Here is a 15663-nt window from a genome sequence, read left to right on the forward strand (position 1 = left end):
TTTTTAGCTCTTTTTTTGTGAACTTCAAAAATTTGTTTTCAAATCCTGCCATTTCCACTTTTTTACGCATGTGGCCGGAGTTCCTTCGCTCATTGGCCACTTTCAAACGAAATATAGACTTTACTAATGCGAGAAATTTGCGCGAATGTGCGATGATTATTGAAACCTGTATATCGTGATTCGTCTATCGATTGTCAATCTCTCATTCTCGCGTGCTATGTTCGTTCACATCAGTCTAGTCGATTCTAGGGACTAGTCGCTAGATATGGAGTCTTTTTTATTTTTTATTTAGTGATATAATTTCAATGGTAACGACTAGTGACTTTTCTAGAGATTTTAGGAGCCATTTGGAGACTATTCTAATTTTAATTTATCTCAATATAAATAAAAATAAGAGTTTTTGTACATTGCTCAGAATTTAAAAAGAATGATATTTCTGCATCAGTCATGACCACAGTAATAAGGAGAAATGCACGTTTTAATTTTCCGTAATCTCTGTATGTGCTGTCTGTCTGTATGTATGTATGTATGTATGTATGTATGTATGTACGTATGTACGCGAATCACGAGAAAACGGTTAATAGAATTTAATGAAAATCGTTATGTAAAGCTGGGGAATAAGTCGCTACAATCTAGGCCTTAAATAATTATATTCACACTGAGTGGAATGGTAGTTTAGGTGAAAGCCTAAAATTTAATTCTCAAATATTAATGTTATTATTGGCTCTATCGATAAATGCTACATAAGTTATATACTGGATTATTAAATTTCCTATCATTTGTCTGTCTGTTAGGTCATCAGCCCAGAGGCTGGTTGGATCCTCAAATAGCACCTTTGTGCTGTCAGCATCAGATTTTCAGTATGAGCCAGGTAATTGAAAAATGCTACGCGAGGAATAGACAGTTGTGTTTATGTTTCGTAGATCTAGAGAAAGCACATGGCAGAGTACCGAAAAAAGAGAAGAACGCCATACTGGGGGGCGATGTGATTAAGGGTAGATTATTAAAATCAATCAAGGGATTTATCTTGACAATTGGGCTGCAGTGAGCAGAATGAGGTCTTGTTTCAAGGTACATACAGGTGTTAGACAAGGCTGTAATCTTTCACCTTTGTTTCCCATAGTTTCCATGGATCATCTGCTGAAAGGTATAAAGTGGCAGGGAGGAATTCAGTTAGGTGGAAATGCAGAAAGAAATCTGGCCTATGCTGATGACTTGGTCTTAATGACAGATTGTGCCGAAAGCCTGCAGTCTAATATCTTGAAACCTTAAAATAGGTGCAATGAGTATGAGAGGAAATTAGCCTTTCCAAAACTAAACTGATGTCAGTAGGTAAGAAATCCAAGAAAATTGAATGTCAGATTGGGGATACAAACCTGGAACAGGTGGATATTTTCAAGTATTTAGGATGTGTGTTCTTCCAGGATGGTAATATAGTGAGATTTCATCAAGGTGCAGTAAAACTAATGCAGAGACCTCGCAGTTGCAATCAACAGTATTCTGTAAGAAGGAAGTCAGCTCCCGGACAAAACTATATTTACATCAGTCAGTTTTCAGACCAACTTTGCTTTACAGGAATGAAAGCTGGGTGGACTCAGGATATTCTATTCATAAACTAGAAGTACTAGAAGTAACAGACATGAAAGTAGCAAGAATGATTAGTGGTACAAGCAGGTGGGAACAATGGCAGGAGGGTACTCAGAATGAGATAAAGGCTAAGTTAGGAATGAACTAGATGAAGTTGTATGCATAAACTGGTTTTGGTGGTGGGGTCATGTGAGGCGAATGGAGGAGGATAAGTTACCTAAGAAAATAATGGACTCTGTAATGGAGGGAAAGAGAAGTAGAGGGAGACCAGAATGACGATGGTTACACACAGTTTCTAGCGATTTAAATATAAGATGTATAGAACTAAAGGAGGCCACAGAACTAGTTACAAATAGAGGATTGAGGCAGTTTTGTAAATTCACAGAGGCTTGCAAACTGAACGCTGAAAGGCATAACGGTCTATAATGGAGATGGATGTATGTATGTATGTATGTATGTATGTATGTATGTATGTATGTATGTATGTATGTATGTATGTCAGTATTATGTCCATATGCATTATAGTAGTTGAATACTATCAAATGCCATGAGCAATCCAGACTAGAAAGAAGTAAAGCTTTGAAAGTTTATCAAGTATAATCTGTTAATAAATGTTTTCTTTTTCAGGCAATTTCTAAATGTATTGAACCCTTTATTAGTCATCAGTGTAATTCTTACCTGTTCCTATCTTCAGCATGAAATCGTAGAATCTTTTATCTCAGGGGTTGTTCGTCACTTGTCAACATGACTATCAGGTATCAAGGAAGACCTTCCTACTCCAAATTAAAGCCTTAAATATCCTAACTAAGTTTATAAATTCAAAAAATTATTCGATGAATTAAGGCAGGTGTATATTACAAATGTGTACATGAATAAATAGTAACTGAGGTCAATGAGCTTAATATAACTCTGAGGCTGGACAATTTCACAATGGAAATTATGTTTATTACCAAAAACTTGCCTGAAGGGCTAATTAAAACAAAACCACGACTATTTCATGAGAACAACATATTTTGTCATTGTGACTTTCTTCTGGTGGAAATAGCGCTTTTTGAACAAACACCCCCAGCTATCAATACATAGAATTTTCCATTTACCTTGCAGAAATTCTGAGTCAAGTTTATATATCCACGTTTTGAAAATTCCACTCATCATCCATACTTTCTTGTGACAATATCAAGAACGGTTACCGGCATAGGTCCTGGTATGAATAACTCATACTGTACATTTCCAACCTTCCTGAAGATGTCGAGCCGTTCACAGTTAAGTGTCCTTGGTGGGGTTTTGTTACCATTTGCTTTATGTCGCACCAACACATACAGGTCTTAGGGCAATGATGGGATAGGAAAGGCTTAGGAGTGAGAAGGAAGTGGCCGTGACCTTAACTAAGGCTCAGCCTCAGCTTTTGCCTTGTGTGAAAATGGGGAAAAAACGGAAAACAGGCTGCCGACAGTGTGGTTCAAACCCACTATATATCAGGATGCAAACCACAGCTGCGCATCCCTAACCTCTCAGCCAACTCACCCAGTCCTTGGTGGTTTCAAACCCGTCTACTAACTTGGGTGTATTCCTTTAAAAAAAAAAAATAATTCCTGTACCTCTTTGATGGAGATGGCACCATCTCTCATATTTGGCATCTCTCAGAGCACTGCATATATTTCTAACATCAAGGAAGTTTTATCTTCCTATGGTACAGATTTTCAGTGTGTTGTATATTCAGTTCATGGAGGCAAAGAATACTTTCCTCATGGAATCCCTCTGTGAGACTGATGTAAGCGTTGTTGATTTTGGGTAAAGATTTAAGTGAATTCATCTGTTGTACAGTTTTGAAAATTACAAAACCTTTGAATTTAGTGTGTATGTAGAGCATTGCATCAGGTGTATCAGATGGTAAGCAAAGAATGAATTTCAGTGTGCACTTAATAAAGTTATCTGTGTCCTTAAGAATCTTCATGGTATTGTTTTGGTTGGAGTCACGTGGAAGGGTTGAGTTGGACAAAATGAGGCATTTAGAATACAGAACTTCTTGTCTGGCTGAAGGAGTGGAGAGGATACAGGTAATTTCTACTTAGTTTTTGACATTGCAAAGGGCAGTTGGAGGACTGAAAATCAATATTGATTCCACCAGTTTCACCAGCATAAAAGCATTTGATATTAAAATCATTGTACAATTTTAGGTCACTACTGGTGATTTTCCTTTGACAATAATGATATATATTTTTTTTTTTTTTTTTGCTAGGGGCTTTACGTCGCACCGACACAGATAGGTCTTATGGCGACGATGGGATAGGAAAGGCCTAGGAGTTGGAAGGAAGCGGCCGTGGCCTTAAATAAGGTACAGCCCCAGCATTTGCCTGGTGTGAAAATGGGAAACCACGGAAAACCATTTTCAGGGCTGCCGATAGTGGGATTCGAACCTACTATCTCCCGGATGCAAGCTCACAGCCGCGCGCCTCAACGCACACGGCCAACTCGCCCGGTGATATATATTTTTGGGGCTGAGGAATTAGATCAATTCTTTCATAGTTTTAAATCACCATTCCAGTAAGTTTAATAGATGTGTTGTCCTTTGTCATGACAACATATCATCAGAGTAACCTAGAACTGTTAAGAGGTCCTCGACCAGATACTAGCTTGTAACCAAATTTTGAAAGCTGTTTTCACAGAAGTCGCTGAGGATAAAATCTGTTTCAATATTGTATTGGGGAAGGGGGGGGGGGGGGGGGGGGGGGGTGTGTGTGGAAAGGGAGAACCCTGCATAACAACTGTTCTTGAACTGAAAGCATTAGTTTTCCTGTAAAAATTCTCTTGCAGTGGTGCTATGATGTTTGCGAGCTTAGTTGGTACAAGAAGGTGTCCGAAAGTATAGTCGATGTTATCAAAAGATTCTTAATATATAAGCAGCAGTTCTTGCATCCTTCTCCTGTACCTGTGCGGCTTGTAAAATAAATGTCATATGACTGAAGTGTCAATGAGTGTTCTTAAATAATTTAATTTCAGCTGATGAAGGCACCTGTTAAGAAACATTTTGAATATCTGCCGAAGGACCACATGTAGTAATTGACTGCCATTTGGTAGTATCGCTGATCGCGCAAATGCTGGGGCCGTACCTTAATCAAGGCCACGGTCACTTCCTTCCACTACTATCCCACTATCACTGTAAAGACATGTGCCGTTGCGACGTAAACCAAAACTGTTTTTTGTCTCTATATAAAATAACATGTCCTGACAGATTTATCATCGCCAAGCAAATATTACTGGACGTAAAGAAATGAAATTTTGAGGATACACTTATACTGTAGTGTAGGTGCTCACTACGGGAGGATTTTTGGATATTCCATCGCTAAGAGACAGAAAAGGGGGGGGGGGAATTTTTAAAATGAGTACATTTCAAAATTTAACAGTTTAAAAACTTGAAAATTGGTATTTGGAATCCCCTTTACAAATAAATACATTGTTTTTGAAAAATACACCTAAGAGGGGTAAAAATAAGTGAAAATGACATTGAATCCTTTTTATGAGGATACTTATATCTCAAAAACTAAGGATGTTACAGACTTGAAAATTGGGATATGGAATCTCCTTAAAAAAAAGAAACTCAACATTTTTGTTTTTGAAAAATCCACTTACGTGGTGGGGGTGAATATTGGGCTATTTTTAAAATGAGTGTATCTCAAAAACAAAAAATTGATACTTGAAATCTCCTTTAAAAATAAAAAAATATGATTATTTTTTTCATTCAGAAAATCCACTTGAGGGAGGTGTAAAGGACTGAAAAAAGGGGTAGAATCCTTTAATGGGGATACTCATATCTGAAAAACTGAATATGTTACACATGTGAAAATTGGTATTTGGAATCTTCTTTAAAAACAAAGAAACATGTGTTTTCTTGTTTTTGGAAAATCCATTTCATGGGGGATGGAAAGAACTAAATAGGGGTCAAATTCTTCTTACGAGGATACTTACATCTCAAAAACTGAAGATGTTACAGTCAGGAAAATTGGTATTTGGAATCCCCTTTCAAAACAAAGACACGAATATTTCTTTGTTTTTGGAAAATCCACTGAACAGGGTGAAAAGTATTTGAAAAGTGGGTACATTTTTAAAATGAATGTATCTACAGTATGTCAAAACTTGACATGTACCAGACGTAAAAATTGGTATTTGGAATCTCCTTTAAAAATAAAGAAATATGAATATTTTGTATGCAAAATATCCACTTAAGGGGGGAGGGGACGGGGGTAGAAAAGGGGGTTGAATTCATCTTATGAGGATACATATATCTCAAAAATTGGAGATGTTACAGGAGCAAAAATTGGTATTTGGAATCTTCCTTAAAAATAAAGAAATTTTTTTTCCAGAAAATCCACCTAATGTGGTGAAAAAAATAGAAAAAGCAGGTGAATTTTTAAAATGAGTATATCTCAAAAACTTTAAACATGTTGCAGATGTGAAAATTGGTATTTGGAACCTCCTTTAAAAATAAAAGAACCATTTTTTGTTTTTGGAAAATCCACTTAGGTGGGGGGAGGCGGCTGATAAAGGGGTTGAATTCTTTTTATGGGGATAGGTTTATCTCAAAAACTGAAGATGCCTCAGATGTGGAAATAGGTATTTGGAATCTCCTTTAACAATAAAGAAACATGTTTTCGACTTGAGAGGATTGTTTCTCACATGTACGCTTCTATGTCGCATGTTCCATAGTTAGCTCTGCCAGTAGCCTGGTCATATTAGCCCCAAAAGACAAAATCACTAACGTGGTTTATGAAGAGGTTCTGGGGTAAATAAAACTCAATTTTTCAGCGAGTTCTTATACTTTAGGAATTTTCAGATAATGTCTTAGTGCAGTAGCAAAGAACAACTATTTTTATCAAATTAAAAATCTGCATGAGCAAAGCCATGGGTAACAGCTAGTGTGCATACAAGAGTTCCCCGATTTAGAAATCGGCATGGTTCTGACTTCTACAGACTGTACTTCTGATAAATTTAACCTACTTCGCCTGTCAGAATAGAGAGGTGAGGGAATATTTATATCCCTTAACTGCCCTGAATTCATCAACATTCCAGTGAATCTAGTGAGAACTAAGGTCTTCCATATAAACCTTCTGAAATTCCAACAAAATGCATCAAGATTCAATTATGTAATAATAACTACAGGAGGGAAGAATCTAACCAACTGCACTATACAGGTGATCAATAGGAAACCAATTCAATTGACAAAAGGTATTTGTTATAATTTCATGTATATTTGTCAACTGTATAAGCAAATGAACAATTACATGAAAAAAAATCCTTACCTGACATATTTTTTCCCAGATTTCATCGCAACCTGCCTTTTCTTGAAAACTGAGGGCTAAGTCGAAATTATCTCCTTCAGACCAAACAATCAATGTATCCTGGAACATAATAAAATAATAACTTTTTTCAATTTAGTTCAAAGATTTATAAAACTGTTAACTATAGGTAGGTTTCCAATTTAACTTGAAGCCAATTCATCAAAATGTAAAATATAAAAAGAAGTGGCCGGGAAACAAAGTCACTAAATATTCGTTTATCCGGATATACAAACTTCATTCAACTATAAATTTATGCCTCAGTGTACACTAAAACAAACTGCAAAACAATCACACACAGAAAATGATGAACAACATCGTAGATTGGAACACAACTGACGTTGCAGTTCATTATATTGTCCCTTGTCTCCACCTGAACAAAGTTTTATAGATATATATAAGGGGCTTCATAACTCCACTGTAATGGTGAGTTAACCCCTGAGGGGATATCACTCGGAAAAATTTACTCTTGCTTCCGACGGTCAAATCTAGGAACTGTAGATCGAAAATCCAGCGTTACATCTGAATTTCATTCCGTGCTTTGCGGTTAGAATTCTGTTGTCTTGGAAAGAGATTCTGATTCAATATTGGAATTTCTCAACCTTCAGGCACTCATACATGAATAGTTTGGATCTGTCCAAGAGGTCAACCTCGTCAACAAATCATTTTAGCTGGCGCATCTATTTCTATTCCTCAGCACTGGACCAGATGTCATTAGCCACGTGGGTATTACAGGGTTTTGTTTTTATTCTTTCTGGTGATTTAACATCATACTAACACATCAAAAGCCTCAGTTAAAGTACAGCCTGAATATTTACCTGGTGTGAATATGGAAAATCATTGAAAATCATCTTCAGGGCTGCATACAGTCGGAGTCAAACCCACCAACTCCCAAATGCAAGCTCACAGCTACCAACTGCGCAGCCAACTCCCTCTGTGTTATGCAGTAGCATTTGGGGTAGATTTACGGTGAGAAAACTATGCTCATGTGGGATTCCATTAGTGGCAGTGCAGCAAAGTTCTCTTATAAGCATTAATTGAGGCCATGAGAACCAATTCCCTGTTCAGTCCACAATCCTCACAACTTGGACCCGGCTTAATAGTTCTCTGGATTATTCCATTATATGTCAATCTATTTCCTTGAATGAGTTATCCCTATTGTTCTGTTAGTTGCTACCTCACACACACTTATGCCTGGTCGCAGAAAGGTCCATCAAATCAGTTTTTTTTACTGTAAATCAGTTTGGACATCATTTTTTATTGCACTGCAGAAAGTCTAATCCAAAATCAAACTAGCTCCAATTAATTGATTGAAGATTTGAGAATGAAAATAATCTGATAACAGCACAATTCATGACTACAGCTTTGCTAATTCTTAACTGATCTTTAAACTGCTTGTTCACCGACACATACAAAGGTTGCAGGATAAACGTTAGACTACTCTGAATCGCAGCAAGATCAGTATTAATAGCTCCGAGCTGACACTTCACAGCATCAATGACGTGGCCTCTAAAGTTGTCCAGCACAACTTAGCCCTGCTTACGGAGCAGCACACCAGGTCTTCACTACCACACGGAACATATCCAGTCGCATTATTTTCACATCCACACAGCCTTCAACTTGAGCATACCAGTTGGGAATGTGATGTTCTCTGATACTGTCCTACATTTAAATATAATGTACAGAAGTGGTTTACAGCCATCAGCAGTAATGGCCAACATCACCATACAATGTAATATTTCATTCCTCAGAAACAGTGCAAGAGGAGGTAAGAGTTCTGCTGCCTTAACCTGAACACATGCTTGTGAAATATGAACTATGTTGGTGCAGTCTTTAGAAAGTTTTTGTTGCAAATATATTTTTTGATGCAATGACAGGTTATTACACCACAAAAACCTAGTCACCCAACGAGACTTGGATAGAATAAGATTCCCGGAATACAAGTGCAATGAGCAATTTTCTGTGCTTTTAGTTATAACGATTTGCAGGAAACACTGCAATTGTTGTTCCACATTTCTCTCACCCATTCCAGTACTGCTTAAACGCCTAAGAATTTGCCCTGTTTTGGGGCTACAGAAAGCACACCTGGAGGAACTGGTACTATTTAATTAAACTTCCTAATGTAACAAATCCTTGCTTTTTTTTTTTTTTTTTTTTTTTTTTATCGGAAATCTCGTGACCCACTGCTCTGTTAAAATTTTCTTCCACGAATTTCAGCTCTTTCAGCTTGAATGAAGCTGTGCAGCTATTAACTATTCCCACGACATATTTACTGACAACCTCGACAGTGGTTGAGTTCAAACTGTGTGCAGCAGTAGCCCTTTCCTTTCGTTGCTGAAGATACACATTTGTGTGGCAAGCCTGCAAATTGGACATGCAGCTCTTAATCTGGGAAAAAAAAAATTCTCTGCTTTATATCTGTCTCTGATCTCCCTGTGCTTCGCCATACTCCTATCTCTTCCAGTGAAAGGACGAAAGGTTGCCATGCTTCCTCAAGTGCTGTGTTTGTTTTCTTACTTTTTCTTTCTGGCGATGTTAATTTAAATCCAGGGCCGCTTAATGTTCATTATCAGAATACCCAGAGTCTGAAAATCAAATTAACTGCCTGTGTACTCAGTGAACCTGAATTTATCAAGTTTGATGTCTTATATTTCACTGAAACTTGGTTACCCGATTTTGCTTTGGATGGTGAACTTCAATTCTCATTTAACTTTTCAGTGTTCCGTAAAAACAGAGGTACTGGTAAGCGTGAGGGTGGTGTAATGATTGCACATGATTGCAGTTAGTAATAAACTTAAAGCCTGTCACAGACCTGACCTAGAAACCGAATGCGAGATAACCTGGGTTGAAATGACTATCTCCAGAAGTAAAAACTTTTAAGTTGGCTGATTCTACTGTCCACTCTCCAGTGATATCACAGCATTAGAAGATTGCTTTAATTCAACGGTTCTGGCTCTGGATAAATCGAACGATATTGTGCTAGTCGGTGATTTCAATCTACAACCACTGGAACAACAACCGACCCTGTGTACTCATTTATTTTGTCAAACTTCATAAATGGTCTTCATCTACATCAGTTCTGCTTAAAACCCACCAGAAATCTGGCAACGTTGGACCTCCTCTTCTCTACAGTAACTAGTGTTAGTGTGTCTGTTGGCAAAAACATTATTAGCACTAACCGTGACTCAATCGAGCTACCCTCAGCCTACCTGCTTACCGACAAAGGCTTTCCACGCGCAGTGAGGCAAGCATTTCCTCTATGAAGTAAAGTAGACTGGCTAGTTGTCAATCAGGACTTGCCATCTCTCCCCTGTTGTTGGTTATCAGTTGGGAGTGACGTCAACAGTGCGGTTTCCCTGTTTGAGGATTTAATATTTACCACTATTAAACAGCATGTACCTTTCTCCAAACCCAGAACACACTAATATCCCCCCTGGCTGAGTGCCGAAACTAAACTGCTACTAAAGAACAAAACCCGTGCGTGGTCACTCTGGAAGTCTATCCCCAATTCACACACGTATAATACTTTTAAACACCTCATGAAAATTTCAAAATTGCATCTTCACTCTGAGCGCTGCGTGCTATTACGGTTTTCCTACTGCTAAGCGCCAGGGCTAGTTTCTGTTTTTGCAAGCTTTTGTTTGATCACTCACAGTTCAGCTGTTATTGTAGGTAGAAACTTGAAATTTGCGTTATTATTTTACTAATATGATTGCCTATACGAATAAAGCCTTACTCAGTTCATTTATGACCATTAGTAAATATTTGGCAGTCAAAGCCCAAAAATATTTATTAAAAATAAAATAAAACAAAAGTTGAGCAATAAAATTTAGGTACAACAAAAAAAAAATGTTATACATCGTGAACATATTTATTGAATAGTACAACCTATTATGAAGCTATATTGAAAATTTCAATAATTTTGTACTTAAAATAAACATGTAGTAAAAATAATTAGTTTACATATCCAAATGAGCCAAAAATACAAGTCTAATTACACTTGTTTTGTTTATATGTCAATACTAATGAAATACAGTACGAACTTCTTTTACATAACACTTACATAACATACTATAAAAGAAAAATAATAATAATAATAATAATAATAATAATAATAATAATAATAATAATTCAGCACAAGTACATTTTCCAAGACCTCTCAAACACACTTATGTTTTGTCAAGGCCAGTAGATATATAATCATTTTCACAGCAATAAATGAACAAGTAAAATATCAAGAGCAACTAGACACAGAGTGGACAAGGTACACAGCGAGACTGCTAGTGTTGTTGCCGCGCCAATAAATATGCCTGCTGACTGGACTGATATACTGACACAATGGCCTTGAAAATAAGCGAGGCTGTTTATTGCAAAAATAGTAAGTCTTTAACTAACTATATTGGGAAATTCGAAAAGGAAATGACTGTTACTTTTAATAATAAAGAATAAATACTGAACGTCCTTTTGAAAGGACGTTGGCAGTTTTCAGATCGAATCCATACGGGCTTTCAAAAGGACGTTGGCACTTAGAGGGTTAAGAATGACTACAACCGGCACATCACTTCTGTAACTGGAAACCTTAAAAACAACTCTAAAAATTTTGGACCCTCATTTCATCACTTAGAAAGTCACCTCGGACACCAATGAATCTTAAACTACATAGTGATGATGTCCCAACTGAATTAAGGTCTCAAAAATTCAATGAGTACGTTCACTCTACCTTTACCCCTCCCGCACTTATCACAGAACCACCACAGACCAATAGTGTTTGCAGTTGCTCACTGTCACAAATATCAATGCCCCCTAACAAAGTTCAAAACATCGTCAACAGTCTCTCACTGGGCCCAATAATATTAACCCTATATTCCTCAAAAATACTTCTGCATCTCTCTGTGGACCGTTATCTACAATTTTAAACCTGTGTATGGCTTCTGGTACATTCCCTTGACAGTTAGAAACAAGCTGACATCTACACCTATTTTCAAATCTGGCAACAAACATGATATTTCATCATACCGCCCAATATCTATCATCCCAAAACTATCCTCTGTCCTTGAGAGAATAATCCACCGCCGACTCCTCTTTTTCACACAGCCGTACCTATCTGAAGAACACTGATTCACTCCCGGAAAATCATGCCTCACTAACTTCACAGTTCTCAATCACCACATCATTCCAGCAACAGAAAATAAATCTCAGATGTAATCTATATAGATCTGGCCAAAGACTCAGTGGATCGCACACTACTTCTTCATAAGCTCGCTGCCAGATTTAATATCCATGGTCCCAATCTTGTCATTGATAACAAGTTTCCTCTCCGGCAGAAAACAAAGAGTGGTACTCCCTGAATCTGCCTCATCATGGTTATCTGTGTTATCAAGTGTATCTCACGGCAGTATTCTGGGACCCCTACTCTTTGATCTCTATATCAATGACATAATTCTCTCCACAAAAATAGTCTGTTCCCTCCTCCTATACGCCGACGACCTGAAAATCCTAAGACAAGTGTCCACGCCTGATGATTATAATGAATTACAGACTGTACTCAATTTGTGTGGTGACTGGTTTTAAGAAATGGAATATTTCTCCCAATGTTAAGAAGTGCAATACAATCTCCTTTTCATTGCTAAAGCAAGGAATGAACACTCCCTATACCATCCAGGGAAATACATTGCAATCGGCATCTCAGATTAGAGACCTAGGCGTTATAATAGACTAAACTAACCTTCTCTGTTGATACTGTCAATAAAATCCTGTACTATGCGTACCTAGGCATTCTTTACAGGTTCACTGAAATTAATGATATTAATGCCTTAAAATTATACTTTGTCTCGTATGTTCTCCCCATTACTGAATTTTTTCCTCTATTTGGCCCTCATCTATCACAAACATATCTCAAGTAAATAGTATTTTCAACTTTTTCACTTTCATTATTAAGACTCGCAATCCTGTTTTTAAGAATAAAACTAAATCTGATATTTTGAACTATCTGGGTATACTTGACTTGAGAAGCCATTTACACTTCTCTGATCTATGTTACCTTCATAAAATAATCAATGGCTACACCAAATGTAATACTCTTCCGGCGTACTTCCCTATACACGTTCCTCCCCGCCCAACACACAACCTGCGCACTCATCATGTGTCCCATCCGCGCCTAACCTTACAACAACGCTCTATCTTCCACCGTCCCCCTACTCTAGGTAACTCACTACCTGATATAGACATATTCGCACCTTTCGCATCCTTCAAACAAAAAATTAAAAGATTCCTTTCAAGTCCTCTCCAGGTTTCCATTCCTTCTTCCTAATTCTGTAACCGACACGTGTCAGTTATCGTTGCAATTGATGTAACATTGTTATTGTTAATAATGAAAAATGACTTTATACTTAATATTGTTGTTTATAGGCTACTGATTATCTTTTATACTTATTTAAACTTTATTATTATTATTATTATTATTATTATTGTAAAATGGCCCTCCATAGGCTGTATCTAATAATTTAAGGGCCAATGAATTTCGATGTTAGGCCCCTTAACACAGCAAGCATCATCATCAAGCAAGCTAATAATTTAATTAATTAATAAAAACTGCCTTCCAATGAAAACAGCCAGTATAACTCAAATACATTCATAAGTTTCAGAATAGTGTAGAATGTTTACATGTATAATTTATAGCTCCTTATAGCCTAGTAGCCATGTGTTCACTGCAGAAAATTTGAGGTTATTGCATATTTGACACCCCCCCCCCCCCGACTTATTTTGGGTGTAAAAGTTGAAGAAAAAGGGGTCTAATACGCTAGTAAATACGGTAATACTCTGTGTGGCTTAGCTGGGTTTATACTGCTACAATGCTGAAGGAAATGGGAAACTACAGCCTTAACTAACTCCCAAGGGCATGCAGCTCTCTCTGTATGAATTATGTACTTATGATGGCTTCCTCCTGGGTAAAATATTCCGGAGGTAAAATAGCCCCCCATTCGGATCTCCGGGCGTGGACCACAGAAGAGGAGGCAATCACCAGGAAGATGGATACTGACATGCTGTGAGTCAGAGCTTGGAATGTTAGAAGTTTGAATCGTTGTGGTAGGTTAGAGAATTTGAAAAGGGAGATGGATAGACTGAAGTTAGACGTAGTTGATGTGAGTGAAGTATGTTGGCAGGAAGAGCAGGATTTTTGGTAGGGTGACTACAGCATTATCAACAAAATCAAACAGGGGAAATGCAACAAGAGTTAGTTTAATAATAAATAAGAAAAAAGGGCAATGAGTAAGCTACTACAACATTCATAGTGACAGGATTATTGTTAAGATAGACACCAAACCAACCTGCACTCTACATGCCAACTAGTTCAGAAGATGAAGAAATCAAAAGAATATATGAAGAGTAGAAGATTTAATACAATGTGTAAAAGGTGACGAGAATCTAATTGTCATGGGAGAGTGGAATGCAGTGATAGGCCACCAGAGAAATGAACTGAAGAGATTTAATCAATCTATATTTTTCAGGAATGATAGGTTACAGAACTACAGTACTATAATGCTAGCTGCCAAAGTCCGACTTCTTACTTTAGTAATAGTGTAAGTCCAAAAATGTAATGTATTTTCCATTATGGGAACCAATGAAAATCCACAGCCTGTTTCCAGTCATTGGACCGGGTCAGGAATGGAATGAAGGAAGCTCCCATCTAGCGGCGAGGATAGGGAACGTGCCGACTGCCGAAGCCTGTTGCACTCCTCTGGGCCAATGATAAATGCCTGACAGATGAAATATTAATGGAGAGTGTTGCTGGAATGAAAGATGACAGGGAAAACTGGAGTACTCGGAGAAAAACCTGTCCTGCCTCCGTTTTGTCCAGCACAAATCTCACAAGGAGTGACCGGGATTTGAACCACGGTACCCAGCGGAGAGAGGCCGGTGCGCTGCCGCCTGATCCATGCAGGCTCACTAAGGGAACCAAACTAGAAATTAATTGCAAAGGTGATTTAAGTTATTTCTATCCATGTGCTTTGTTATCCTTGTACTATGAGTTACAGAACATTGCACGTATATAAAAGATGCCAATTTGCTTTTTTTTTTTTTTCATGGATTTCTGCAGCCACATGAGATTCGCTATTTTTCAAGAGCGATGCCACTATGATGGCACCCACACGTGGTGGATTGTCCTGAATGTGCTTTTTTAACCCTTCTTCTGTCATTTCTAAGTTATTCGCAATCACAATTAATAAATATTCGGCTTTTAGTAACAGCTCATGCACAATGGCTAGTAGAGCTTCATACGGTACTGAATGGTGATGTCACAGCCCGCTTTTTACGTCATAGGAAGTTTTACTCTCCTTACGGAAGGAGACTTCTACAAAAAAAATTATGATAGAAAACGACATAACTTATTACAATGCAATTATTTCAATGGTGCACTTGAAAATTATGCATGTTCCCTAGAGAGAGAGAGGGAGGTGGGGGGAGGAGGGATGTGGGTGATTACAAAAAGACCTATAAAATGTTATGAGATGGACAGCAGAAAATGGTATGATAGTAAACGGGATGAAAAGTCGCGTATTAATTTTCATCGAGAAGAGAAGTCCTCTCACGTAACACACTGGTTAATCATGGTATTCGAGCTATACAATCCCTACTCTCAGCCACTGATTGGAATGAGTAGTGTGCGTATTTAACGGAATAATGACAGAGGAGTGTTCACGGCAGTCTGCGACCTGGTTATTTCCGCTCTGGAACTTTGGAC

General features: G+C 37.7%; 1 protein-coding gene across 2 annotated transcripts in view; it reads right to left on the reverse strand.

The window, feature by feature from the left end:
- Window positions 1-15663, reverse strand: part of flfl (serine/threonine-protein phosphatase 4 regulatory subunit 3 flfl) — a 426810-nt gene that overhangs the window by 232078 nt on the left and 179069 nt on the right. For both annotated transcript variants that reach the window (XM_067140579.2, XM_067140581.2), the window contains exon 5: window positions 6885-6983. In XM_067140579.2, the coding sequence (XP_066996680.1) occupies window positions 6885-6983 (99 nt within the window). The remainder of the gene's footprint in view (window positions 1-6884; window positions 6984-15663) is intronic.

Source organism: Anabrus simplex, chromosome 2 (genome assembly GCF_040414725.1).
Source record: "Anabrus simplex isolate iqAnaSimp1 chromosome 2, ASM4041472v1, whole genome shotgun sequence".
In the NCBI taxonomy this organism is placed as follows: domain Eukaryota; kingdom Metazoa; phylum Arthropoda; class Insecta; order Orthoptera; family Tettigoniidae; genus Anabrus; species Anabrus simplex.